Genomic DNA, 27280 nt, shown 5'->3' on the forward strand with positions numbered 1-27280 from the left:
CCCACATGGGTCTTAGAGCTTATTATCTTTTTGTCGAATATGTTCAACACTCTTCGTTCCAGTGCTACTCCGGCCTCCCTTCTTTTTCTGTTACATTACTATGTTGGTGCTGCTGCTTATGCTTTCCCTGATAACGAATTTCATGAACTATACCTCAAATTTCCATCAATCCTGTACCTTTACATGGTTCATCTCTGACTCTTCCCTTCCTGGACTTCTCTACTTACATCACTGGGAATAGAATTTCTGTAGTCATGTATTGCAAATTCATTGACTTTCACAACTACCTAGATTACACTTAATGTCACCTGCTTCTTGTAAGGTTTCCATTCCTTACCCCTCTCCCCCCCCCCCCCCCAGCCCCCCTGCCCCCACCTCACACTTCACAGCTGTGGATCTCCTTTCGCTTCAACTTCAACCCCACCAGCCTCTGCATGTGCCTGCACATCTTTGCCATTACCACCACAATACAATCTTTCCCTCACCTCTCTGCTTTCCAAAGATCTCATTCCCACAGGTGCACTCTTCCATCATCTCCAGCAAGTTACCATTCAAGCACGGGATATGCAACACCTATCTTATCACCTCCTCTCACACCACTGTCTGGGACATATTACTCCCTTCATGTGAGACAGCAATTTATGTGTACTTCCAATTCAATATACTGTACCCTGTACTCATGATCTGCTCTCAGATACCAAATACTGCTTTGCTGAATGCCTGCACTATGAATATGTGACTGAAGTGTTGTCAAACTTGCAACCTCATTTCTCCATTCCCACTCTGCCCTTTTTGCCTTTTACCTCCTAAACTATTTCAGTGAAGTTCAATGTAAGCTCGAGGGACAGCGTCTTTCTGTTGGACCTTAGTATTGACTTGAATAACTTCACAGCTTAACTTCAGTTCCCACTTTCTTTACAGGAGCAGATGCTGGGAATGTGGGATTGATGTGTTCTTGTTTCTGAGAGGCACAACAGAAGCACAATGGGTTGGAGTTTTAATAGGTGCCCTGTCTGCATTTTTTTTATTTTCTGTTCTACTTTGCCAGTCCTGCCTACTCATTACTGTTTCAGATCTACCTTACCACCCCTTCCACTCTGCTATTCGGATGTTCCTTGTATCTCTTTAATGTCTGTTTTAATTAATTATGCTGCTTTCTATTTTCAAACGTTACTTCAGCCATTGGATATCCTGTTTTTCTTTTAAACACTTTATAAATCTTTCAACTCGCTCCTTTTTATGGGTGTTGCTACCTTTTCTTTGTCCATTCCTTTATTCTGTTCTTTTCTTAAATACTTTCCATCTTTTTCCCAGTTCGGATGAAGGGTTACACTTTGAGCATTAACTTGTCTGTTGTCTCCACAGGCGTCGACTGAATGTTTCCAGCATTTGAAATTCCTTGCTTTTTATTTAGATGGAAACTTTTTTTTTTATTTCCAAAATATACTTTATTCATAAAAATCTGAAAAAATTACATTCCCAAGCAGTTTAAAACAGGATCAAGTCAAAAAATACAAACAGTGCAAAGGTGATCAGTTTCCTTCTATACAATCATGAGTTGCCTCACAACTCTTCCATTTCATTGTCATGCCATATACATTTTTACATTTACAGCACACAAAATTTTCCCGATACAGTTCGAGGGGTTTCCCATGGATCCAGCCCCTCAGTTCAGCTTGGTGGGGGGACCTTACACTGTGGTCTTTCCCCATTTAGCCTTTGCTGCGGCTGCCCCAAGCTTTAGTGCATCCCTCAGCATGTAGTCTTGGACCTTGGAATGTGCCAGTCTGCAACATTCGGTGGTGGACAACTCTTTGCGCTGGAAGACCAGCAAGTTTCGGGCAGACCAAAGGGCGTCTTTCACCGAATTGATAGTCCTCCAGCAGCAGTTGATGTTCATCTCGGCGTGCATCCCTGGGAACAGCCCGTAGAGCACAGACTCCTGTGTTACAGAGCTGCTTGGGATGAACCTCGACAAAAACCACTGCATCTCTTTCCACACCTGCTTTGCAAAGACACATTCCAGGAGTAGGTGGGCGACCGTCTCTTCCCCACCACAGCCACCGCGGGGGCATTGCGCAGAGGGGGCGAGACTTCGGGCATGCATGAAGGATCTGACTGGGAGGGCTCTTCTCACCACCAGCCAAGCTACATCTTGGTGCTTGTTTGAAAGTTCTGGTGATGAGGCATTCCGCTAAATGACTTTGGCGGTCTGCTCGGGGAACCATCCGACAGGATCCCCTGTCTCTTTTTCCCGTAGGGCCTTGAGGACATTCCGTGCAGACCACTGCCTGATGGACCGGTGGTCAAAGGTGTTTTCCCGCAGAGACTGCTCCACGAAGGATAGGTGGTACGGCGCGATCCAACTGCATGGAGCGTTCCGCGGCAATGTGACCAGGCCCATCCTTCGCAACACCAGGGACAGATAGAACCTCAGCACGTAGTGACACTTGGAGTTTGCGTACTGGAGGTCTACACACAGCTTGATGCAGCCGCACACGAAGGTGGTCATCAGGATGAGGGCGACGTTGGGTAAGTTTTTCCCGCCCTTATCCAGAGATTTGAATATCGTGTCCCTCCGGACCCGGTCCATTTTAGATCCCCAGATGAAGCGGAAAATGGTCGGGTGACCGCCACAGCACAGGAGTGGGGTATGGGCCAAACCTGCGCCACGTACAGCAACAACGTGAGCGCCTCGCACCCGATGACCAGGTTCTTACCCACAATGGAGAGAGATCGCTGCCCCCACATGCTCAACTTTTGTTGTACCTTGGCTACTCGCTCCTCCCAGGTTTTGGTGCACGCCTCGGCCCTTCCAAACCATATCCCCAGCACCTTCAGGTAGTCTGACCTGACGGTGAAGGGGACAAAGGATCGGTCAGCCCAGTTCCCAAAGAACATGGCCTCGCTCTTGCCGTGGTTAACTTCGGCTGCCAAGGCCAGTTCGAACTGGTCGCAGATGTTCATCAGTCTGCGCACAGACAGCGGATCCGAACAGAAGACGGCGACGTCGTCCATGTACAGGGAGGTTTTAACCTGAGTGCCTCCGCTGCCTGGGATTGTCACCCCTCTTATGCTCGCATCCTTCCTAATAGATTCAGCAAAGGGTTCAATACAGCAAACAAACAAGACCGGGGAGAGAGGACAGCCCTGTCTGACTCCAGATTGGATCGGGAAACTTTCCGATTCCCACCCATTGATTGAGACTGCACTATTGATGTTTGTGTAGAGCAGTTTGATCCAATTGCAGATTCCCTCCCCAAACCCAAATTTGGAAAGCACGTCAATCATGTAGGTGTGCGATTTCCTGTCAAAAGCCTTCTCCTGGTCCAGGCTGATGAGGCAGGCGTCCACCCTCCTGTCTCGTACGTAGGCGATCGTATCCCTGAGTAGCACGAGACTATCAGAGATCTTCCTGCCGGGTACAGTACAGGTCTGATCGGGGTGGATCACCAACTCCAGAGCAAACTTGACTCGACTGGCTATGACTTTGGACAGAATCTTGTAGTCAACATTAAGCAGTGAGATGGGCTGCCAATTTCTGATTTCTGCCCTCTTCCCCCTTCCGCTTGTAAATGAGGGTGATGATGCCTTTCCTCATGGATTCTGACATGCTGCCGGCCAGGAGCATACTCTTGTATACTTCCAGCAGGTCCGGGCCGACCCAGTCCCACAGGGCCGAGTACAACTCGACCGGTAAGCCGTCGCTTCCGGGAGTTTTACTCGTCTCGAAGGACTCGACGGCCTTTGTCAGCTTGTCCAGAGTTAACTGCTTGTCCAGTCTCTCCCTCCTGCTGTCATCTGAGACCTCTGTGATAGATGACAGGAAGGACTGGGAGGCTCTGCTGTCTGTGGGCTTCGCGTCATACAGCCCAGCATAAAAGGATTTGCTGATCCTTAGTATGTCGGACTGCAAAGACGTTACCGAGCCATCATCTTCCTTCAGGCTGCTGATAACAGAGCTCTCTCTCTCTACCTTTTGGAAGAAGTAACGCGAGCACGTCTCATCCTGCTCGATGGAGCGGACTCCGGACCGGAAGATGATCTTGGAGGCCTCCTTGGCAAAGAGCGAGGCCTGCTGGCTCTTCACCTCTTGGAGGTCCTCCTTGACCTCGACCCCCATTGACTGCAACCGGAGCAGATTTTGCATACTTTTCTGGAGTCGGGACATTTCCCTCTGTCTCTCTCTCGCCCTCTGAACACCTTTGTGGATGAAGAACCTCTTGATGTTCTCCTTGATCGCTTCCCGCCAGTGAACTGGAGACTCAGAGGGGTTTCACGGTCCTCCAACCTTTGTAATCCCTTTTGAGTTCCTCAACGTTCTCTGGGGTCAGCAGTGTAGCATTGAGCTTCCACGTCCCTCTGCCAACCTGCTGGTCGTCCTGTAAGTGACAGTCGGCCAGAAAGAGGCAGTGGTCGGAGAAGAACACCAGCTTGACGTCGGTGGATCTGACCGTGACAGCACGGGACACAAACAGGAAGTCAATCCTGGTACGGGCAGAGCCGTCCGCTCTTGACCATGTGTATCTACGCTGCGCTCCGTCTGCAGGTTTGCTGAAGACGTTGTGCAGTTTGGCATCTTTAACTGTTTCTATTAGGAATCTGGTCGCAGCGTCCAGTTTGCTGTCGTCACTGCCGGATCGTCCAGCCGCATTGACAATGCAGTTGAAGTCACCGCCTAGGATGACCGGCCTGGACGTCGCCAGCAGCAATGGGAGCTGCTGGAAGACGGTCAGCCGCTCGCTGCGTTGTACCGGGGCGGAGCGTTGTTGTACATTACGTCTGCTACGAGGAGGCGACCGCCCACCACCACCTTAACTTCAGAGGTGGTGAAGTTACCTCCCCGCAGCAGAATACCCAGGCCGGAGGAACGGCAATCATTACCCCCCGACCAGATCGATGGCCCAAGGGACCACCATCGCGACCACTGCCTGTAGGTGCTGAGGTGTGGTATTCCACACTCCTGCAGAAACAGTAGGTCGGCTTTGACCTTGGCGAGGTAATCCAAGGTTGAAACACATCGTGTAGTGGATTTAATGCTACGCACATTAATGGAAGCAATCCTTCCACCCATTTTTTAAAATTTGATTGTTGCTTCCCATACCATTTGTCCTTGCTAGTCCCAGTCCTTCGGGATGTTCCTGCATACCCATTGTGTGCGCAAGCAGTTTCACGTTGGTTGGGCTCAGAAACCCCTCCTGGTTTTTCATGCAGGGTTTGTTCCGCTGGGGTGACATCGGGGGAGTCTTGTAGTCAGCAAGGATTGGGTTGTCCTGTGCTGCTTCCCTCTCTTCCTCCTCGAAAACATCACTGCTCCCGGCCTCCCGGAGTTGAGGTGCGAGGTGTTATTTAGATGGAAACTACTCTGTTTAAGGCAAGTCACTGATAAGAAATTGCTCACAGCAAGGCCCCATAAACAGCAGAGAGGTAATGATCACGTAATCCTGGTTTAGTGGTGCTAGTTAAGGGATAAAAATTGGCTAGGATATTGGGAGAACTCCCCGATCCTCATCAACCAATGCCATGGGATCTTTTACGTCCACTTCGGTTTAATGTTTCATTCAAAAGAGGGCACCTCTGACTGTACAGCAAATTCAGTACCGCACTGAAGTGCAGCCTGAATTATGCATCCAGGTCTCTGGAGTGGGGTATGAATCCACTCTCTAGCTGAGAGGTAAATTAGTATTCCTGAGCCAAGGCTGACACTGATGTGGGAAAGCATGGTGTGTTGATTATTTTGTATTAAGCAAAGATGAGTTGTATTATTTTTTTTTATTCGTTTGTGGGATGTGGACATCACTGGTTAGACCAGCATTTGTTGCCCATTCCTAATTGCCCTTGAACTGAGTGGCTTGCTAGGCCATTTCAGAGGGCATTTAAGAGTCAACCACATTGCTGTGGGTCTGGAGTCACATGTAGGCCAGACCAGATAAAGATGGCAGATTTCCTTCCTTAAAGGACATTAATAAATCAGATGTGTTTTTACAACAATCAACAGTGGTTTCATGGTCACAGTTAGACTAGCTGTGATGTTTAGACAGCTGCCAGGATTAAAAATGGCACTGCTCAATTTATGACGGAAAGCAATTTCAACCCAAAAATCCCCTCTTTCCCTCTATCGGTCCCTCCTGTGCCTGTCTTCTCACCACTGACTCCCTGCTGCCTTCCCTTAAGCACTCGCTACAGCCTCGATGTTTCCTCCCCTTCCCTCAGCCACTCGCTCCAGACCTCGCCACTGCTACCCCCCCTTCCACTCCCCTCAGCTGATTGTTCCTTGCTTCCTCCCCCTCTCTTTTCCCCCCCGCCACCCCCCACCACCAAACCACCCCCCTCTCTGGCTGTGCTACTTCCCTCCTCTTGGCCACTCGCTCCCATGTTCGATGGTTCGTTGCTGCCCGAAGAAACAAGGTGGGCCATGAGGAGTGACTGGGTGACGTAGGAGCGAGTGGCCAAGAGGAGGGAAGTGGCGTGGCTTAGAGCTAGCGGCTGGAGGAGGTGGGGAGCGAACAGCCGGGGAGCAGGGAACAAAGGGCCGAGGGGAGTGGAAGGGAGCAGTGGCGAGTTCTGGAGTGAGCAGCTGAGGGGGGAAGCAGTGGTGGGGATGAGGGGGGAGGGGAGAAAGCATGGAGGCCTGGAGCCGAGGGGGGAGAGTAGTCAATGGGGCGGGAGAGACTAGATGAGTGGGGGAAGCAAGTAGCGGGGATCGAGCTCCAGCCTCAAAGAGCCTCATTCAGCAGGCTTGATAACGTTGGCGTTACGCGATGACGTTTTCCCGCGCATGCGCGAGTTAGTCCTGGCAAGACGTAGGCTGCACATGCACAGCATCTCACTGAGAGCAGGAGACCGTTTGCACATGTGCGCAGCTTGGAGTGCTCTGATGACGTTGGCAGGCCGCTACGTTGTCAGGAGTCATTTTGTTTGATCTATTACCCTTAACTGTCAATATTCTGCATTAAGGCCAAAATGGGAAGGTTTCTTTTTAAGCTGCTTGAATTTAGAACATTACAGCGCAGTACAGGCCCTTCGGCCCTCGATGTTGCGCCGACCTGTGAAACCATCTGACCTACACTATTCCATTTTCATCCATATGTCTATCCAATGACCACTTAAATGCCCTTAAAGTTGGCGAGTCTACTACTGTTGCAGGCAGGGTGTTCCACGTCCCTACTACTCTCTGAGTAAAGAAACTACCTCTAACATCTGTCCTATATCTATCACCCCTCATCTTAAAGCTATGTCCCCTCGTGTTTGCCATCACCATCCGAGGAAAAAGACTCTCACTATCCACCCTGTCTAACCCTCTGATTATCTTATATGTCTCTATTAAGTCACCTCTCCTCCTTCTTCTCTCCAACGAAAACAACCTCAAGTCCCTCAGCCTTTCCTCATAAGACCTTTCCTCCATACCAGGCAACATCCGAGTAAATCTCCTCTGCACCCTTTCCAAAGCTTCCACATCCTTCCTATAATGCGGTGACCAGAACTGCACGCAATACTCCAGGTGCGGCCTCACCAGAGTTTTGTACAGCTGCAGCATGACCTCATGGCTCCGAAACTCGATCCCCCTACTAATAAAAGCTAACACACCATATGCCTTCTTAACAGCCCTATTAACCTGGGTAGCAACTTTCAGGGATTTATGTACCTGGACACCAAGATCTCTCTGTTCATCTACACTACCAAAAATCTTCCCATTAGCCCAGTACTCTGCATTCCTGTGATCACTATCACCAAAGTGCTCACCTACATCGAAATCTAACACCTGGCCGGGTTCATTACCCAGTACCAAATCCAATGTGGCATCGCCCCTGGTTGGCCTGTCTACATACTGTCAGAAAACCCTCCACACACTGGACAAAACTGACCCATATAAAGTACTCGAACTACAGTATTTCCAGTCAATATTTGGAAAGTTAAAGTCCCCCTTAACAACTACCTGTTACTCTCGCTCCTGTCGAGAATCATCTTCGCTATCCTTTCCTCTACATCTCTGGAACTATTCGGAAGTCTATAGAAAACTCCCAACAGGGTGACCTCTCCTCTCCTGTTTCTAACCTCGGCCCATACTACCTCAGTAGACGAGTCCTCAAATGTCCTTTCTGCTGCTGTAATACTCTCCTTGATTAACAATGCCACACCCCACCCCCCCCTTTTTACCATCTTCTCTGTTCTTACTGAAACATCTAAATCCCGGAACCTGCAACATCCATTCCTGCCCCTGCTCTACCCATGTCTCCGAAATGGCCTCTACATCGAGATCCCAGGTACCAACCCATGCTGCAAGCTCACCCACCTTATTCCGGATGCTCCTGGCGTTGAAGTAGACACACTTTAAACCAAGTTCTTGCTTGCCAGTACCCTCTTGCGTCCTTGTAACCTTATCCCTGACCTCACTACTCTCAACATCCTGTACACTGGAACTACAATTTAGGTTCCCATTCCCCTGCTCAATTAGTTTAAACCCCCCCCCCCACCCCCCTCCCCCCGAAGAGCACTAGCAAATCTCCCCCCCAGGATATTGGTACCCCTCTGGTTCAGGTGAAGACCATCCTGTTTGTAGAGGTCCCACCTACCCCAGAAAGAGCCCCAATTATCCAGGAAACCAAAACCCTCCCTCCTGCACCATCCCTGCAGCCACGTGTTCAACTCCTCTCTCTCTCTCTATTCCTCGCTTCGCTAGCACGTGGCACTGGCAACAACCCAGAGATAACAACTCTGTTTGTTCTCGCTCTAAGCTTCCACCCTGGCTCCCTGAATTTCTGCCTTAAATCCCCATCTCTCTTCCTACCTATGTCGTTGGTGCCTATGTGGACCACGACTTGGGGCTGCTCCCCCTCCCCCTTAAGGATCCCAAAAACACAATCCGAGACATCACGAACCCTGGCACCTGGGAGGCAACACACCAACCGTGAGTCTCGGTCGTTCCCACAGAACCTCCTATCTGTTCCCCTAACTATGGAGTCCCCAATGACTAATGCTCTGCTCCTCTTCCCCCTTCCCTTCTGAGCAACAGGGACAGACTCTGTGCCAGAGACCTGTACCCCATTGCTTACCCCTGGTAAGTCGTCCCCCGCAACAGTATCCAAAACGGTATACCTGTTGTTGAGGGAAACGGCCACAGGGGATCCCTGCACTGCCTGCTGGTTTCCTCTCCTTCCCCTGACGGTAACCCATCTACCTACTTCTTTTACCTGAGGTGTGACTACCTCCCTATAACTCCTCTCAATAACCCCCTCCGCCTCCCGAATGATCCGAAGTTGCTCCAGCTCCAGTTCCCTAACGCGGTTCTCGAGGAGCTGGAGTTGGGTGCACTTCCCGCAGATGCAGTCAGCAGGGACACTCTTGGCGACCCTTACCTCCCACATTCTGCAGGAGGAGCATTCAACTGCCTTAACCTCCATTCCCACTATTTTAAATTCCCAACAAATCTACTGAAAAACCAAAAAAAAAAAGTCAAAACTTGTTAGCTTAGCAATCTGACGGACAGAACTTTTTAAATAAAAAGCTTACCTTATCAACACACCAGAGTCCTTTTTTTTTGGTTAGAGGAGGAGGGTGGGTGGGAGACACTACACGTGTAGTGTCTCGGGTGCAGCCACCGCCCAAATATATAGTTTTTACTTACCCAGCAGTCCCCTGGTCCTCCGAAAACAAAAGGGAATTAACTTTAACTTACACTGAAACTGACCTCCCAGCTGCAAGTTCGCTCCGCACCTCCGCTTCTGTCAAAGCTGCTGCAACCAAAAGTTAATTTTAAATTAGAGATTAATTCACTCCATTCTTTTCACTTTCAAACTTCCATGTTCATGCCCCATTCCTGGAGACGCCCGGAATACCCTAACTATTACTCACCTCTCGCTAAGGAGGTATCTGACCTCCTTCACTAGACCTTTTCCCAGTACAGCTGTATTCTTAATGGAAATCCTCTACCTCGACATCAAGCACACCACCTTTAGTTTGAAAGCTCGCATTCTTTCAGGACCACTAGACTTTAAAACCATACAGAAACATATTTTCTACCAAACATTTTTTTTCCTTTTAGGTCATGCTACTCCATGTTAAGGATGCTTTTAGGGTTTAGAGAGTATTGTCACTTTTGTGTTGCTGCAAAGCAGGTCTGAACTTGACTTGAGTGTTGTGAAACCTTCTGGGAGAGGCTGTGTTAAATCACTTTTGTTTCCCTACATGGAGTGCTGTTTTGAGCTGAACTTAAAATAAATGTTTAGAGTTTCATGAGCCTCCAGACTGCTTTATTAATTTGGGATGGTAAATTATATGCCCATCAGTGCTTCCATTTTATTTAAAATATTCCATCAAGGAATGGAGGTCTGCACATACTTGTAATTGCAGAGGTCTTTCCTGGCTGGGAAACTTGTATTTATAGTCTGGCAGTACAAACTAGGCGCAGCTAACTATGACAAAGTGTTATACTACTGATCAGAGATTGGTGCCTTTTTCTTTTGTAAGTGCAACTTTACATCAGTGAAGGATGCAATATACAATGTGTTAGGTGTTCTGGAGTGAGCAGCTGAGGGGGGGGGAAGCGGTGGTGGGGATGAGGGGGGAGGGGAGAAAGCGTGGAGGCCCGGAGCCGAGGGGGGGGGAGTGGCCAATGGGGCGGGAGAGACTAGATGAGTGGGGGAAGCAAGTAGCGGAGATCGAGCTCCAGTCTCAAAAGAGCCTCATTCAGCAGGCTTGATAATGTTGATAGAAGGATTTTAGTGAGAGCACTGTGCTAAGATCAGATTTGATATTTGGTTCTCGATTTGTTTACGTTACAAGTTTGTGTAAAGTATTTTATATGATTTAAGTAAAATATCTTGGTAGTTGTTACGAAAGTGCCTCTGTTTTTGTTAGATATTTTTGAGAATTCATAGTCAAACTGAAGCAATGTTGCAGTTTTTGTTCCAAGAGGCTCATCAAGAGAACAGTGACAAGACTTGTTTGACACAACATTTCCTGGTTGCCACCTGACTCACGTTAAAAACAGAATAGAAACCATGATAACTAAAAAAGATGTGTGCAGAGAAGTGACAGGTCAGAAGGACAGAACCCCAGCTCAGCCCAGACTCTTTCATCTCTTTAAAAAGCCTGAAGAAGAAGGAGGAGAGAACTTCCTACGGGAGAGGAGAATTCCCAAGGAAGGAGAGAAGACTACAACCCAGCTCAGCTTTCCAGCATCTCTCAAAGCCCTGAGAAGTCTGCTGTGTCAACTCATCTCGTCTCCTGTCTTTGAAGAAAAGCCTGATAAATTAATTCTCAACGCCACCCGAAAAGAACCAAAAGATCCCAGTGACCTGCCTACATGTACTCAAAGGCCAGACTGTATGCCAGTTTTGGAACACAACATATCTCATCTGCTGTTTCTTCAAGAATGAGCAAGTATTCAGCTCGTGTTTTTTTGTCTAACAGAGCTCTAAACAAAAATCCCTTTTTATTTTTCCGGTTAACGGGTGTATGTGTTTGTGTGTGTGTGTGTGTGTGAATGTCAGGGACTAAATTAAAAAGGGAATTTTAAAATTTCAGTCTGTGCTTTACTTCATTACTGGCTAAGATTTGTTTAATGAGCAACAAAATTAGCAGTTTATTATAAAAGAAACCTGGTTAGTGTGTTTTATTCTGGGAAAAATAGAGTATATATATGTTGTGACCCGTGAAGAAGTGGAACTAGAATAAACAGTGCACTCCTGCCTCTGTCATAACATAGTCAATTAATGTTTTACTACAAAAATACAATGAAGTTATTGACTTTACTCAAAATATACACTAATAGTGGTTTCTTGTCGAGTACACAGTTAGCCGTCTGACTGCAGAGAAATGAGATGTTTGAGTTCTTGTTTCTCTGCTTTATGTTAAATCATAGTGTTTACAAACTTTATGCACCTCAATAGAGCTTGAGCTTGTATGTCAGGGAATTATAATGATTTTGCCCAACTTCACGTGCAGAGTCTGTAAAAGAATATAGATAGGCTAAGTGAGTGGACAAAAAGTTGACAGATGGAATATAATGTGGGAAAATGTGAGGTTGTCCACTTTGGCAGGAAGAATAGAAAAGCAGAATATTATTTAACAAAGTGACTCCTGGCCCGCCAACATCGTCAGAGCGTGCCAAGCTGCGCACATGCGTAAACGGTCTCCTGCTCTCACTGAGATGCTGCGCATCCGCAGTCTGTGTCTTGCCAGGACTAATTGACTCGTGTGGGAAAATGTCATCGCGTATCACCAACATAATAGAATGTCTGAATGAGACACTTTGAGGCTGGAGCTCGATCCTCGCTACGCTTCCCCCTCCCACTCAGCTACTCACTCCCGCCCCACTGGCTGCTCTCTCCCCCCCCCCCCCCCCCCCTCCTCGGCTCCAGGCCTCCACGCTTTGTCCCCCTACTCCCCACCGCCGTTTCTCCCCCTCAGCTGCTCGCTCCAGACCTCGCCACTGCTCCCACCCACTCCCCTCGGCTGATTGTTCTCTGCTCCTCGCTCCCCCCACCTGCTCCTTGCTCCCCCCACACCCCAGCCACCCCGCTCTCCGGCCGCTCACTCCCTGCAGCCCCCTCCAGCCGCTAGCTCTCGGCCGCACCGCTTCTCTCCTCTCGGTCACTCGCTCCTACGTCGCCGTCACTCCTCGTGGCCCACCTTGCTTTTCCGGGTGGCGGAGAATGGTCGAGTTTGGGAGCGAGTGGCCAAGAGGAGGGAAGTGGCATGGCCTAGAGCTAGCAGCTGTGGGGGGGGGGGGCGGGTTGGGGGGAATTGGGGAGTGAGCAGCTGGAGAGTGGGGTGATTTGGGGGGAGAGGGACAATCGGCTGAGTGGGAGGGGAAGGGGGGAGTAGTGGCGAGGTCTGGAGCGAGTGACTGGGGGCGGGGGGAATGGCGAGGCTGTAGTGAGTGCTTAAGGGAAGGCAGTGGGGAGCCAGCGAAGACGCATGCAGGAGGGACCGAAAGAAGGGAGGAGGGGATTTTTGGGTTGAAGTTTTTCTGTGATAAATTGAGCAGCGCCATCTTTAATCTTGGCAGCTGCCTGAACGTTGCAGGCAGTCACGTTTCAGTGGAAGAGGCTGCATTTGCGCATGTGCTAATACTGCACCATCTAGTGGTTGCATTGTCAGCAAACACAGCCATTACTTAAATGGTTCAACAGGTTCGTCAAACATGATTTCCCATTCATAAATCCATGTTGACTATGCCCAATCAGATCATTATTATCCAAGTGTCCGTTTATCACATCCTTTAGAATAGACTCTAGCATTTTCCCAACGACTGATGTAAGGCGAACAGGTCTGTAATTCCCTGTTTCCCCTCTCCCTCCCTCCCTTAAATAGTGGGGTGACATTTTGAGCCTTCCTATCTGCACGAACCGCTCCAGAATCTATAGAATTTTGGAAGATGATCACGATTGCATCCACTATCCACATAGCTACCTCTTTCAACACTCTTGGATGTCAGGTCCTGGGGTCTTAACAACCTTCAGTCCCATTAATTTCTCCAATACACTTTCTTACTAATTTCTTTCAATTTCTCATTCCATCTAATCCCTTGGATGTCTAATTCTGGGAGATTTCTTGTATCTTCCTCAGTGAAGACAGACGCAAAGTAATTGGCTTCTCTGCCATTTCTCTATTCCCCATCATAAATTCTGCTGACTCTGCCAGTAATGGATCCACATTTGTCTTAGCCAAACATTTCCATTTTACGTACCAGTGGAAACTTTTATAGTCCATATTTATATTTTTTGCAGCTTACGTTCATATTCTATTCTCCCTTTCTTTGTCAGTTTCTTGGTTCTCCTTTGCTGTATTCTAAAATCCTCCCAATCCTCAAGTTTGTTTCTATTTCTGGCAACTTTATTAGCCTTTTCTTTTAATCTTATACAATCCTTAACTTTTGTTATCCGTGGTTGACCGACTTTACTTTTGGGGTTTTTGTGCCTTGAAGGAATGTATAGTTGGAGTGTAGACTGATTATTTTGATTTCACTGCTCATCATACAGTATTCCAGATTTATTCCATAATTAAAGCAAATGCTTCAGGGAATCCTGTATTCCTTTCCTTCTATTGTAAAACACACTGAGTTGTATGGTTTTTTGCAGTTTAGTGAGATGCCATTCAGAAAGTTGACAGACAGAAGTATATGGGAAAGTAATTTTCCCTAAAACAAGAAGAAATGGCCTTCAGGCCAACCTTAACTGAAATAAATAAATCATTTACCTTGGCTATGGTTAAATGCATTTGTGATATATTTGTATTTTTTTGCTGTTTCTTCATGTGGATTTTGACCATTCAGCCCTTGCAGCTACAAGTGTACCCTCTGCTGTGTCAGTGGAATGTTTGTTTACAACACCATCTATGGTTGAAACAGCAGAACTTTGGGATATATATAATAGATCCTCTTTTGGACTTAAGATGGTTTAATTATATATTCCTCGGGACATGGAGTAAGTTTCTGCTCACCCAGTGCTGAATGTCAGGCAAGCAGCATAACAAATCAGGCAATGGGGGCATTTAAAGAACTGGGTGATGTCGGCGTACATGTCGAACTTGGCATTATGTTTTGGGATGATGCCACTGAGGGGCAGCATGTAGATGAGAACTAGGAGTGGGCTAAGGATAGATGCTTGGCGGACTCCAGATGTAACGCAATTGTAGGTGCTTGTTTGACTACGACTGGATAAATAGAATTGTAACCAATCTCACCTAGCTGGATGACAGAAGGGAGAGAGGGTGGAAATGGTGGAGGGCTTGGAGTAGGCTGGTATGGTCAACTGTGTCAAAAGCTGCAGACAGTTTGAGCAGGATGATGCGAGAGAGTTTATCATGGTTACAGTCTCAAAAGATGTCATTTGTGATAATATAAGGGCTATTGCAGTGTCTGGTAGGGATGGGAACCTGATTGGAGGGGTTCAAGCATTCAGTTATTGGAAGGGTGGGCATGGGTTTGGGAGGTGATAGCATGATCAAAGGCTTTCAAGAGGAAAGGGAGATTGGAGATGGGGGTTGTAGTTTGCAAAGACAGAGGAGTCAAGTGTGTATTTTTTAGAAGGGGAGGAAGGTGATAGCAGATTTGAAGGAGAAGGAGGAGAACTGTTAATATCAGCTAATATGGGAGCTGGGAATTGAAGTTGGATGGTTAGCTGTTTGGTGGGGATAGGGTTGGATTAATTAAATGAAGTTGGCATATTTTTTGCAATGTCCAGTTAAGTGTCATTTTAGATGAATTATTTTGATTACATTTTGTGTGGGGAAGGGGAAGTCCAGTAAGTATTTTGCAAGGTTTTTTGTTAATTAGAACAACTTAAGACTTCATCTTATGATTCAGCTTTCTTAAACCTCTGGTGTCTTTATTACATAAAACTATGAAAATGCTATGCACTTATGTTATGTTACGCAAACTCAAATCTATAAAATATTTGTAGTTCTTGATAGGTATAAATGTACAGTTCTGGTAAGGGGAAGGGAGAGAGGCAGTCACTTTTTGTTTAAAATGGATTTTGAGAGTTTAATATTTTGAAATGAGCCTTATTTATTTCATGCCATGTTGTGACTACCTCCAAGAAAATGTCATAATCAACTACATGCACCTTACTAAAATGTTCTGTAAACCTGGAATCAAAATGGTTTCTCGACACATCTTCTAGAAATCCCTACCCCTTTGAAATCCAATACTCAAGCCTGATAGATCTGTGGTACGTATTGATCCCAAAGTGATTATTTTGATCCTCCCAAGAATGCTATAACATTCTTACACCAAAATGAAAAATGTAATCAGCTATCTTTTATTATTTACTAAATGCTGTAAGTTCAGAGACATCCTGAAATTCCTGTACGGAAAAATCTACTTCAGAAATTTCCAGAAAATCATTAATGTGAGGATTTTGTGAAGGAACACCGAGGGTAAAATCATTTAAGTATTCTGTTGATAAACTGAGCTTACTATGTAAATAGCTATATGTAAAAATGTTTGACCTCCATTAGCTGCAGTAATATTAAAACTGTTATTTAACAGGATTGGCTGTGTTTTTAGGAAGCTGGGAAAAATGAACATGGTGAAGAGGATCATGGGCCGTCCACGGCAGGAAGAGTGTAGTCCTCAGGATAATGCACTTGGCCTTATGCACTTGCGTCGCCTCTTCATGGAATTGTGTCATTCACCACGGCACATGACACAGAAGGAACAGGAGGAAAAGCTCTACATGATGCTGCCAGTTTTCAACAGGGTGAGTACAGGCATCCAGTGAGCTCTGGGAGAGGGAAGTAATAGTAGTAGTTTGTCAGATATGAAAGCATTAATCTTTAGGCAAGGATAGCTTAGTCTTCAATTATAATTAGGGCAGAATTGAAAGAAAGATGAATAGCCATAGAATAGAAATCATAGTTTACTGCACAGAAAGAGGCCACTTGGCCCATCGTGTCTGAGCTGGCTGAAAAACGAGCCACCCAGTCTAGTCTCACCACCTAGCATTTGGTCCGTAGCCCTACAGGTTACAGCACTTGAGGTGGATATGAGTTGAGGGTTTCTGCATCTACTGCCCTTTCAGGCAGTGAGTTCCAGACCCCCATCACCCTCTGGGTGAAAAAACTTTTCCTCATCTCCCCTCTAATCTTTCTTCCAATTGCTTGAAATCTATGCCCCCTAGTCACTGACCTCTCTGCTAAGGTAAATAGGTCCGTCACATCCACTCTATCCAGGCCCCTCATAATTTTGTACATTTCAGTCAGATCTCCTCTCAGCCTTCTCTGTTTCAAGGAGAACAACCCCAGCCTATCCAATCTTTCCTCATAGCTGCATTTTTCCAGTCTTGGCAACATCATTGTAAATCTCCTTTGTGCCCTCTCTAGTGCAATTACATCCTTTCTGAAATGAGGTGACCAGAACTGCACACAGTGCTCAAGTTGTGGCCTAATCAATGATTGATAGTTTCCAGCGTAATCTCCCTGCTCTTATATTTTATACCTTGGCTAATAAAGGAAAGGATTCCATAAGCCACCTTAACCACCTTATTGACCTGACCTGCTGCCTTCAGGGATCTATGGACATTCGCTCCAAGGTCCCTCACTTCCTCTACACTTCTCAGTATTCTCCCATTAATCATGCATTCCTTTGCCTTGTTTGACCTCCCCAAATGCATCACCTCCCACTTAAAGAGTCATAGCGAGATACAGCACTGAAACAGGCCCTTCGGCCCACCGAGTCTGTGCCGACCAACAACCACCCATTTATACTAATCCTACATTAATCCCATATTCCCTACCACATCCCCACCATTCTCCTACCACCTACCTACACTAGGGGCAATTTACAATGGCCAATTTACCTATCAGCTTGCAAGGCTTTGGCTGTGGGAGGAAACTGGAACACCCGGCGGAAACTATCGCAGTCACAGGGAGAACTTGCAAATCTGCACAGGCAGTACCCAGAACCGAACGTGGGTCGCTGGAGCTGTGAGGCTGCTGTGCTAACCGCTGTGGTGCTAACCACTGCACCACTGTGCCGCCCACTGCTTCTCTGGGTTGAATTCCATTTTCCGCTTTTCTGCCCACCTGACTGGTCCATCAATATCTTCCTGCAGCCGATAGCTATCCTCCTCGCTGTCTGCCACAGGGCCAATCTTTGTGTCGTCTGCAGACTTCTTGATCGTGCCTCCTACATTTACATCCAAATCGTTAATATATACCACAAAAAGCAGGGGACCCAGTACTGAGCCCTGTGGAACGCCACTGGAAAAAGCCCTCCAGTCGCAAAAACACCTGTTAGCAATTATCCTTTAATAAAAACAAGAAATGCTGGAACCACTCAGCAGGTCTGGCAGCATCTGTGAAAAGAGAAGCAGAGTTAACGTTTCGGGTCAGTGACCCTTCTTCGGAACTGACAAATATTAAAAATGTCACAGGTTATAAGCAAGTGAGGTGGGGGTGGGGCAAGAGATAACAAAGGAGAAGGTGCAGATTGGACAAGGCCACATAGCTGACCAAAAGGTCATGGAGCTGTTTCCAGTCTACTTTTGTTAAATCAACTCCTCAGCTTAGTAAAGTTGGCCTTGACCCAATTGAGAACTCTAACTCCTGTTCTATTCTTGTCCTTTTCCATAATTGTTAAAACTGACTGAATTATCATCGCTACCACCAAAATACTCTCCCACTGCCACTCCTTCTACCTGCCTATCTTCATTATTTAGTTTAGTTTAGAGATACAGCACTGAAACAGGCCCTTTGGCCCACCGAGTCTGTGCCGACCATCAACCACCCATTTATACTAATCCTACACTAATTCCATATTCCTACCACATCCCCACCTGTCCTTATATTTCCCTACCACCTACCTATACTAGGGACAATTTATAATGGCCAATTTACCTATCAACCTGCAAGTCTATGGCATGTGGGAGGAAACCGGAGCACCGGGAGGAAACCCACGCAGACACAGGGAGAACTTGCAAACTCCACACAGGCAGTACCCAGAATTGAACCCGGGTCGCTGGAGCTGTGAGGCTGCGGTGCTAACCACTGCGCCACTGTTTATTTAAAACTAAGTTCATAACTGCACCCTGTCTTGATGTACTTGCTACATACTGGCCAAAAAGTTCTCCTGAATGCACCTCAAGAATTCTGCTCCCTCAATTCCTTTCACATTAAAACTATCCCAGTTAATACTGGAGTAGTTAAAATCCCCGACTATTACTGCCCTATTGTTTTTGCACTTCTCAGAGATTCGTCTACATATCTGCTTTTCTATCACCCTCTGATGGCTTGGGGGTCCATAGTACACTCCCAGCAGTGTGATTTCCCCTTTTTTGTTCCTTAGCTCGATCCACATGGCCTCATTTGATGAACCTTCCAACATATCATCCCTCCTCACAGCTATAATTGTTTCTTTAATCAAAATTGCCACTCCCCCTCCTTTCTTATTCCCCTCCCTATCGCGTCTGAAAACCCTGTAACCTGGAACATTGAGCTGCCATTCCTGTCCCTCCTTAAGCGCTATGTTTCTGTAATAGCTATGATATCATACTGTCACATATCTATCTGTGCCCTCAGCTCATCTGCTTTATTTGCTATACTTCTTGAATTGAAGTAGATACCCTTGAGCACTTTTTAAAAAAAAAATTTCTAACCTTTGTTTCCTCTGCCTTCCAGACTTATCCATTAATTTTTTACCTTCCATTTTCATTTCTGATTTTGTCCCCACTGATTCTACCCTCAGGATCCCATGCCCACCAAACTAGTTTAAATCCTCCCCAACAAGCACTACTAGTAAGATGTCCCACAAAGAACACAGTTCCGGTTCTGTTCAGGTGCAACCTGTCCAGCTTGTACAGGTCCCATCAGCCCCAGAGTCGGTCCCAATGTCCCAAGAATCTGAAGCCCTCCCCTCCTGCATCAACTTTCCAGCCACGCATTCATCTGTCTTATCCTTCTATTCCTGTACTCACTCGCGCGTAGCATTGGGAGTAATCCAGAGAATTCTACTTTTGAGGTCCTGCCGGCTAATTTCTTACCTAGCTCAGAAAACTGTTTCTGCAGGGCCTCATCCCTCTTTCTACCTATGTCGTTGGTACCAATGTGGACCACGACTGCTGGCTGTTCACCAACCCAAGTCGAAATGCTGTGCAGCTGCTCAGTGACATCCTTGACCCTAGCACCAGGGAGGCAACACACCATCCTGATTCACGTCTGCAGCCACAGAAATGTCTGTTTGTTCCCCTGACTATTGAATCTCCTATCACTATGGCTCTTCCAGTCTTCCTTGTGCCCCCGTGCAGCTGAGCCACCCATCGTGCCATGGACTTGGCTCTGGCTGCACTCCCCAGATGAACCGTCACCTTCCTCAATATTCAGAATTGAATACCTGTTGGAGAGTGAGACACTCTCCTTGACTGTCTGGTGGTCACCCATTCCCTTCTCTCCCAGCCTACTCTTAAGCTGTGGGGTGACCACATCTATAAACGTGCTAGCCACGGTGTTCTTATCCTTGCGGATGCACCGCAGTGTCGCCAGCTGCTACTCAAGTTCCGAAACCTGGAGCTCAAGTTACTTCAACTGACAACGCTTCCTGCACATATGGTTATTGAAGATAGGAGAAGCATCCTGGATTTGCTACATAGCACAGGTTGGAGCATCCCTGCCATTTCTTTATTATTAGTAAATAACCTTGCTACTGCTAATAAACCTTTACTAATATTAATAAATCTTATTAGTACTTGATAAACGTTATTAGTACTTGATAAACGTATTAGTAGTAATAAATGTTACCACAAAAAAAACTTAAGACACGCCAGTTTATTTCTTAGTTTAGATAACGAGGAAATACGCACCAATCACCTACCTGCTTCCTTGTGATGTCACACCTCGATTTTTATTTCCGAATGCCGGCAGACTGGCAGCAGCTCGCTCTGCGCTCGCTATTTCCTGCTCCCTGAGTGAACTCTTGCCCTCTCCCAGGCTCTTAATGCCCTGCTTCTCTCCCGCTGTTTCCTGCTCTCTCAGCTCTCGCTCTTTCCCTCTCTCCCCCGGCCCCCTCTCTCTCCCGGCCCCCGGATTGGAAAGGATTGGAAAACCACAAATATAACACCTCCACTCAAGAAAGAAGGGAGACAAAAAGCAGGAAAGTATAGGCCAATTAGCCTAACATCTGGCATTGGGAAAATGCTAGAATTCATTATTAAGGAAGTAGTAGCAGGACATTTAGGAAATCATAACACAATCAAGCAGAGTCAACATGGTTTTGTGAAGGAAAATAGTGTTTGACAAATTTATTAGAGTTCTTTCAGAATGTAACAAGCATGGTGGATAAAAAGGAACCAGTAGGTGTTGTGTATTTGGATTTCCAAAAGGCTTTTGATAAGGTGCCACAAAAAAGATTAATGCACAAGATAAGAACTCATGGTGTTGGAGATAATATATTATCATTGATACGGACAGAAGAGAGATGATGGGGATGGCGCCCCCTTTTCACCTCTCGACTAACTGTAAGCGGTGTGTTTAAAAAGAAGTGTTTTAGCTCCTGAGTGCTTTAATTGTCAGGAACAGACAAATGATAGGTTTTCTCATAAGTTTAAAGAGAAAGATGTTTATTGTTTAACACCCGAATATGTGCAACTATACCCACTCTCTCACTCATACAGATACACAGACACTCAAGAAAAGATTGATTATAATAGTAGCATGCGTTTAGGTCTTCTGATTTCAAGAGTTTCTGTTGCACTTTCTTTTCCCTAGAGTGAAGACTTGAAACAATGCTTGCTTGTAATCCTTTTTTATTTCCACTGAAGAAATGCTCTGGAGGTTGAGGAGGATGGATTAGCTGTTGTTTTATGTTAACTGTGAAAGATATCTCTTGTTGTACTCAAGTCAAGTTTCAACAGTGAAGCCCCGGTTCAGTTCCTCAGGTGGAGAGATCAAGGCTAACCCAAGTTTCTGCCTACATGTGGCTTAAAGCTGGTGGTCTTAGGCAGGGTCTTTTCCCTTTGTTGGAATAGATGTTTTTTCCCTGTCTGCCCAGAATGTGCCTTATTTAAACCCCCTTCTCGGAAACCTAGTTTCCGTCATGTGACCAGAGCATATTTTTCCATTGTCCTCAAGTAGTTTCTGATGGTTAGGCCATTGTCAGACAATAGAGTCCACATACTATCTTGATAAAGTAGAGCTTTTCACGTCCATTTGCTGGATTTTAAGTTTAGAGTTGAAGAGTCTGCAACAGTAGTGTGAACCCAGTTTATTTTTACTTAGTTAGAGAAATGCAGCCCTTACGACAGGAAGGGTCGTTAGCACTTTAATGGCTTCGCTAAGACTTGTCCAGACATGGAAATTAGCTCGGGGTTCCAGTTCCATGTGTATTGGCAGGAAAGTAAAGGTCACCTGATCTCTCAACACTCTTTTGTTTTGCAGGAGAGTGTCTCTTTCAGGTTTATACTTCATAAGTTCATTTATTTATAGTTCATAAGTTTGTATTGTGTGAGCATGACGGCATGGATGGAGGATTGAGTAATGGGAAACAGAGTCGGGATGAATGGGTCATTTTCAGGTTGGCAAACTGTAATCAGTGGGGTGCCATGGGGATCAGTGCTGGGGCCTCAACTCTTTACCATCTGTATTAATGACTTGGATGTAGGGACCGAGTGTGTTGTAGCCAAATTTGCAGATGATGCAAAGATAGTAGGAAGGCAAGTTGTGAGGTCAGAGTCTGCAAAGGGATATAGATACAATAAGTGAGTGGGAAAAAAAATGGCAGAGGGGCGATAATATGGGAAAATGTAAGTTTACCCACTTTGGTGGGAAGAATAGAAAAGCAGAATATTCTTTAAATCGAGAGAGATTGCAGAATGCTACAGTAGAGAGAGGAATCTGAGTGTCCTCGTACATGAATCAAAAAAGTTAGCATGCAGGTACCGCAAGTAATTAGGAAGGAAATGGAATGTTGGCCTTTATTGCAAGGGGGGGTGGAGTATAAAAGTATGAAAGTCTTGCTACAACTGTACAGGGCAATGGTGAGACCGCACCTAGGGTACTGTGTACAGTTTTGGTCTCCTTACTTAAGGAGGGATATACTGGCCTTACAGGCAGTTCAGAGAAGGTTCACCAGGTTGATTTCCTGGGATGAAGGTGTTGTCATCTGTGGAAAGGTTGGGCCTATACTAATTGGAATTTAGAAGAATGAGAGGTGATCTTATTGAAACATATAAGATTCTGAGGGGGCTTGACAGGGTAGATGCTGAGAGGATGTTTCCCTTCGTGAGGAAATCTAGAACTGAAGGCACATTTTAAAAACAAGGGGTCTCCCATTTAAGACTGAGATGAGGAGGAATTTCTTCTCTTGAGGGTCATTAGTCTGTGGAGTTGTCTTCCCCAGAGACAGTGGAGGCAGGGTCATTGGATATTTTTAAGGCTGAACAAGATAAATTCTTGATTGGCAAGGGAGTCGAAGGTTATAGGGGATAGACGGGAAAGTAGAGTTGAGGCCACAATCAGGTCAGCCATGCCCTTATCAAATGGTAGAGCAGGCTCGAGGGCCGAATGGCCTACTCCTGCTCCTAATTTCTATGTATGTTTGTATGCTTGGGAAAGTTATCCTTTACCCTCTATTTCTTTCACCCAAAAATTACATTATGTCACGACTGTCTATAACGTTATGGGAGATCAACTTGGAAATATAAAAATATTACTTTTCAAAACTCAAATACATGCATTTTAGAAATACAGTATTATGGAGAAAAATATGGAGCAACTGCTTTAAAACTCTAAATGTAAGAAATGAAGGATAGGATTAACCCACTAAATAACCAGGCTTTTATAGGAAATAGATTTTTTGAAAGGATGTTTATAAGCACTTTTCTTGAAATAAAAACAGTAAGTGCTGTAAACACTCAGCAGGTCTGGCAGCTGTGCAGAGGGAAACAGAGTTAACGTTTCAGGTCGATGATCTTTCATCAGATCTTTTCTTGTATGCTCCCGCTTATCGATGAGGAAGGCAACCTTGCCCTGGGGCATGTTCAGTGTATGGGTGCACGAAACAAAGTTACAATGGCTCAAACTTTACAAAATATGGAAATTCGTTCTCTCCATCCTGGTGAGAAAAACAATCCTTTTCAAGTGAAAGCAGTTTACTTGTACTTCTTTCAGTTAGTATACTGTATTCATTGCTCATGTTGCAGTCTCCCCTACATTTGGGAGATCAAATGCAGCTGGGGTGACCGCCTTGCGGAATGCCTCCATTCCGTCCATAAACGTGACCCCGCACTTCCTGTTATTTTAATTTCCCGCTCCCGTCACACTCTGATCTCCTTAGTTTCCTACACTGTTTCAATGAAGCTCAAAGTAAGCTTGAGGAACAGCACCTCAATGTTCGATTAGGCACTTTACAGCCTTCCAGAGTTAACAACAATATAATTATATAGCACCTTTAACATAATAAAACATCCCAAGCCACTTCACAGGAGCATTATAAAACAAAATATGACAACTAGCCACATAAGGCGATATCAGGTCAGATGACGAAAAGCTTAGTTACAGGAATGTTTTAAAGGAGGAAAGCGAGGTAGCGAGGCGGGTATTCCAGAACTTGGGGCCTAGGCAACTGAAGGCACTGCCATCAATGGTGGAGCGATTAAAATCGTGGATGCTCAAGAGGCCAGAATTAGACGAGCACAGGTACCTCAGGTTGTGGGTCAAGGGGAGTTTACAAAGATAGAGAGGGGCAAGGCCATGGAGGAGTTTGAAAACAAGGATGAGAATTTTAAAATCACAATATTGCTTGACCAGGAACCAGTGTAGGTCAACGAGCATAGGGGTGATGGGCGAATAGGACTCGGTGCAAGTTAGGACTTGGGCAACAGAGTTTTGGATGAAGTTAGGACGTGGGACACCAGCCAGTGCATTGGAATAGTCAAGTCCAGAGATCACAATGGCATGGATGAGGGTTTCACCAGCAGATGAGCTGAGGCAGGAGCAAAGTCGAAAGATGTTATGGAGATGGAAATAGGTGGTCTTGGTGTGAATATGAGGTCTGAAGCTCGTTTTGGGGTCATATGTGACACTAAGGTTGCCTACGGAGCGGCTTAATCTCAGACTGTTGCCAGGGAGCGGGATGGTGTCAGTAGTTAGGGAATGGAGTTTAGAGTGGTACCAAATGCGATGGCTCAATCTTCCCAATATTAGATTGGAGAAAAATTGCTTCTCATCCAGTACCGGTGTCAGATAAGCAGTCTGATAATTTAGCAACACTAAAGGAGTAGAGAAAGGTGGTGGGGATTCCATTTGCGGCTCCTCATAATGAAGCAGTCCATGTCCAGATGCAGCAAGACCTGGACAACATCCAGGCTTGGGCTGATAAGTGATAAGTGGCAAGTAACATTCGTGCCATACAATTACCAGGCAATGACCATCTGAAACATTCAATGGCATTTCCATCGCTGAATCCCCCACTATCAACATCCTGGGGGTTACCATTGACCAGAAACTGAATTCGACCAGCCACATAATACTGTGGCTACAAGACCAGGTCAGAGGCTGGCAATTCAGTGGCAAGTAACTTGCCTCCTGACTCCCCAATGCCCGTCCACCATCTACAAGGCACAAGTCAGGAGTGTGATAGAATACTCTCCACTACTCTTGGGGGCAGGAGGCTTAGAGGGGATTTGAGGAAAAATGTTTTCACCCAGAGGTTGGTTGGAATCAGGAACATACTGCCTGAAGGGGTGGTAGAGGCAGGAACACTCACAGCATTGAAGAAGTATTTAGGTGAGCACTTGAAATGCCATAGCATACAAGGCTACGGGCCAAGTGCTGGAAAATGGGATGAGAATAGAGAGATGCTTGATGGCTGGCAGAGACATGAAGGGCCGAAGGGCCTGTTTCTGTGTTGTATAACTCCGACTCGCTTGCCAGGGTGCCGCTGTAACAACACTCAAGAAGCTCGACACCATCCAGGACAAAGCAGCCCACTAGATCGGCACCCCATCCACCACCTTCAACATTCACTCCCTCCACCACCGACGGACAGTGGCAGCAGTGTGTACCATTTACAAGATGCACTGCAGCAACTCACCAAGACTCCTTCGACAGCACCTTCCAAACCTGTGACCTTTACCGTCTCGAAGGACAAGAGCAGCAGAAGCATGGGAACACAACCACCTGTAAGTTCCCCTCCAAGCCACACACCATCCTGACTTGGAACTATACCGCTGTTCCTTCACTCGCTGGGTCAAAATCCTGGAACTCCGTTCCTAACAGCACTGTGCGTGTACCTACACCCCAAGGTCTGCAGCCACTGCCACCTTCTTGTGGGTAATTAGGGATGGACAATAAATGCTGGCCGAGACAGCGATGTCCACATTCATGAATAAATTTTTAAAAAGCTAGAGCTGGGTGTTGTCAGCATATGTGTGAAATCCAATGCCGTGCTTTCAGATGATGTCAACAAGGGGCAACATGTCGATGAGAAATAGGAGGGTGCCAAGGTTAGACCCTGGTTGGGGGGTGGTGGGGGTTGGACACCAGAAGTAACAGTGAGGTAGCAGGAAGAGAAGCCATTGCAAGTGATTCATTGGCTACATAAGTTAGATAGATAAGAATCTAGCCAGATGAGAGCAGTTCCATCCACCTGAATGACAGTGGAGAGGTGTTGGAGGAGGATGGTGTGGTCACTTATGAAAGGTTGCAGACAGGTCATGAAGGATGAGGGGGGAAGCATTTAGCTTTGCCACAGTCGCATAGGATATCAATTGTGACTAAGAGGTGTTTTGGTAATATGACGGGGCAGAAACCTGATTGGAGGGATTCAAACATGGAGTTCCGGGGAAGATGGGAACGGATTTGTGAGGCAACATCATGTTCAATTACTTCAGAGACACAAGGGAGCTCAGAGAGGGCATAGGGGAAGTTAGGAGAGATATTGGTGAAATGGTATGTTGCCTCCCAGGTGCACGGGTCAGGGATGTCTCAGATCGGCTGCAGAACATTCTAAAGGGGGAGGGTGAACAGCCAGTTGTCATTGTGCACATAGGCACTAATGATATAGGTAAAAAACAGGATGAGGTCCTACAAGCAGAATTTAGGGAGTTAGGAGCCAAGTTAAAAAGTAGGACCTCAGAGGTAGTAATCTCAGGATTACTACCAGTGCCACGTGATAGTCAGAGTAAAAATGAAAGAATAGTCAGGATGAATGCGTGGCTTGAGAGATGGTGCAGGAAGGAGGGGTTCAGATTTTTGGGACATTGGGACCGGTTCTGGGGGAGGTGGGACTATTACAAATTGGACGGTCTACACCTGGGCCGGACTGGAACCAATGTCCTTGGAGGTGCTTTTGCTAACGCTGTTGGGGAGGGTTTAAACTAATGTGGCAGGGGGATGGGAATCAATTGAGGTCAGTTGACAGTAAGGAGGTAGTAACAAAAGCCTGTAAGGAACTAGATAATGAAGTCAGTGTGACTAAGGGGAAGAGCAGGCAGGGAGCAGATGATGAATATAAAGGGACTGGTGGTCTGAGGTGCATTTGTTTTAATGCAAGAAGTGTAGTAGGTAAGGCAGATGAACTTAGGGCTTGGATTAGTACCTGGGAGTATGATGTTATTGCTATTACTGAGACTTGGTTGAGGGAAGGGCATGATTGGCAACTAAATATCCCAGGATATCGATGCTTCAGGCGGGATAGAGAGGGAGGTAAAAGGGGTGGAGGAGTTGCATTACTGGTCAAAGAGGATATCACAGCTGTGCTGAAGGAGGGCACTATGGAGGACTCGAGCAGTGAGGCAATATGGACAGAACTCAGAAATAGGAAGGGTGCGGTAACAATGTT

General features: G+C 46.3%; 1 protein-coding gene across 1 annotated transcript in view; it reads left to right on the forward strand.

Moving 5' to 3' along the window:
• wdfy3 (WD repeat and FYVE domain containing 3) overlaps positions 1 to 27280 on the forward strand; it is a 498547-nt gene that overhangs the window by 69836 nt on the left and 401431 nt on the right. Inside the window, exon 2 of the mRNA XM_068038896.1 lies at positions 16016 to 16208. Coding sequence (XP_067894997.1) covers positions 16029 to 16208 — 180 coding nt within the window. The 5' untranslated portion in view covers positions 16016 to 16028. The remainder of the gene's footprint in view (positions 1 to 16015; positions 16209 to 27280) is intronic.

The sequence above is a fragment of the Heterodontus francisci genome, chromosome 1, assembly GCF_036365525.1.
Source record: "Heterodontus francisci isolate sHetFra1 chromosome 1, sHetFra1.hap1, whole genome shotgun sequence".
Classification (NCBI taxonomy): domain Eukaryota; kingdom Metazoa; phylum Chordata; class Chondrichthyes; order Heterodontiformes; family Heterodontidae; genus Heterodontus; species Heterodontus francisci.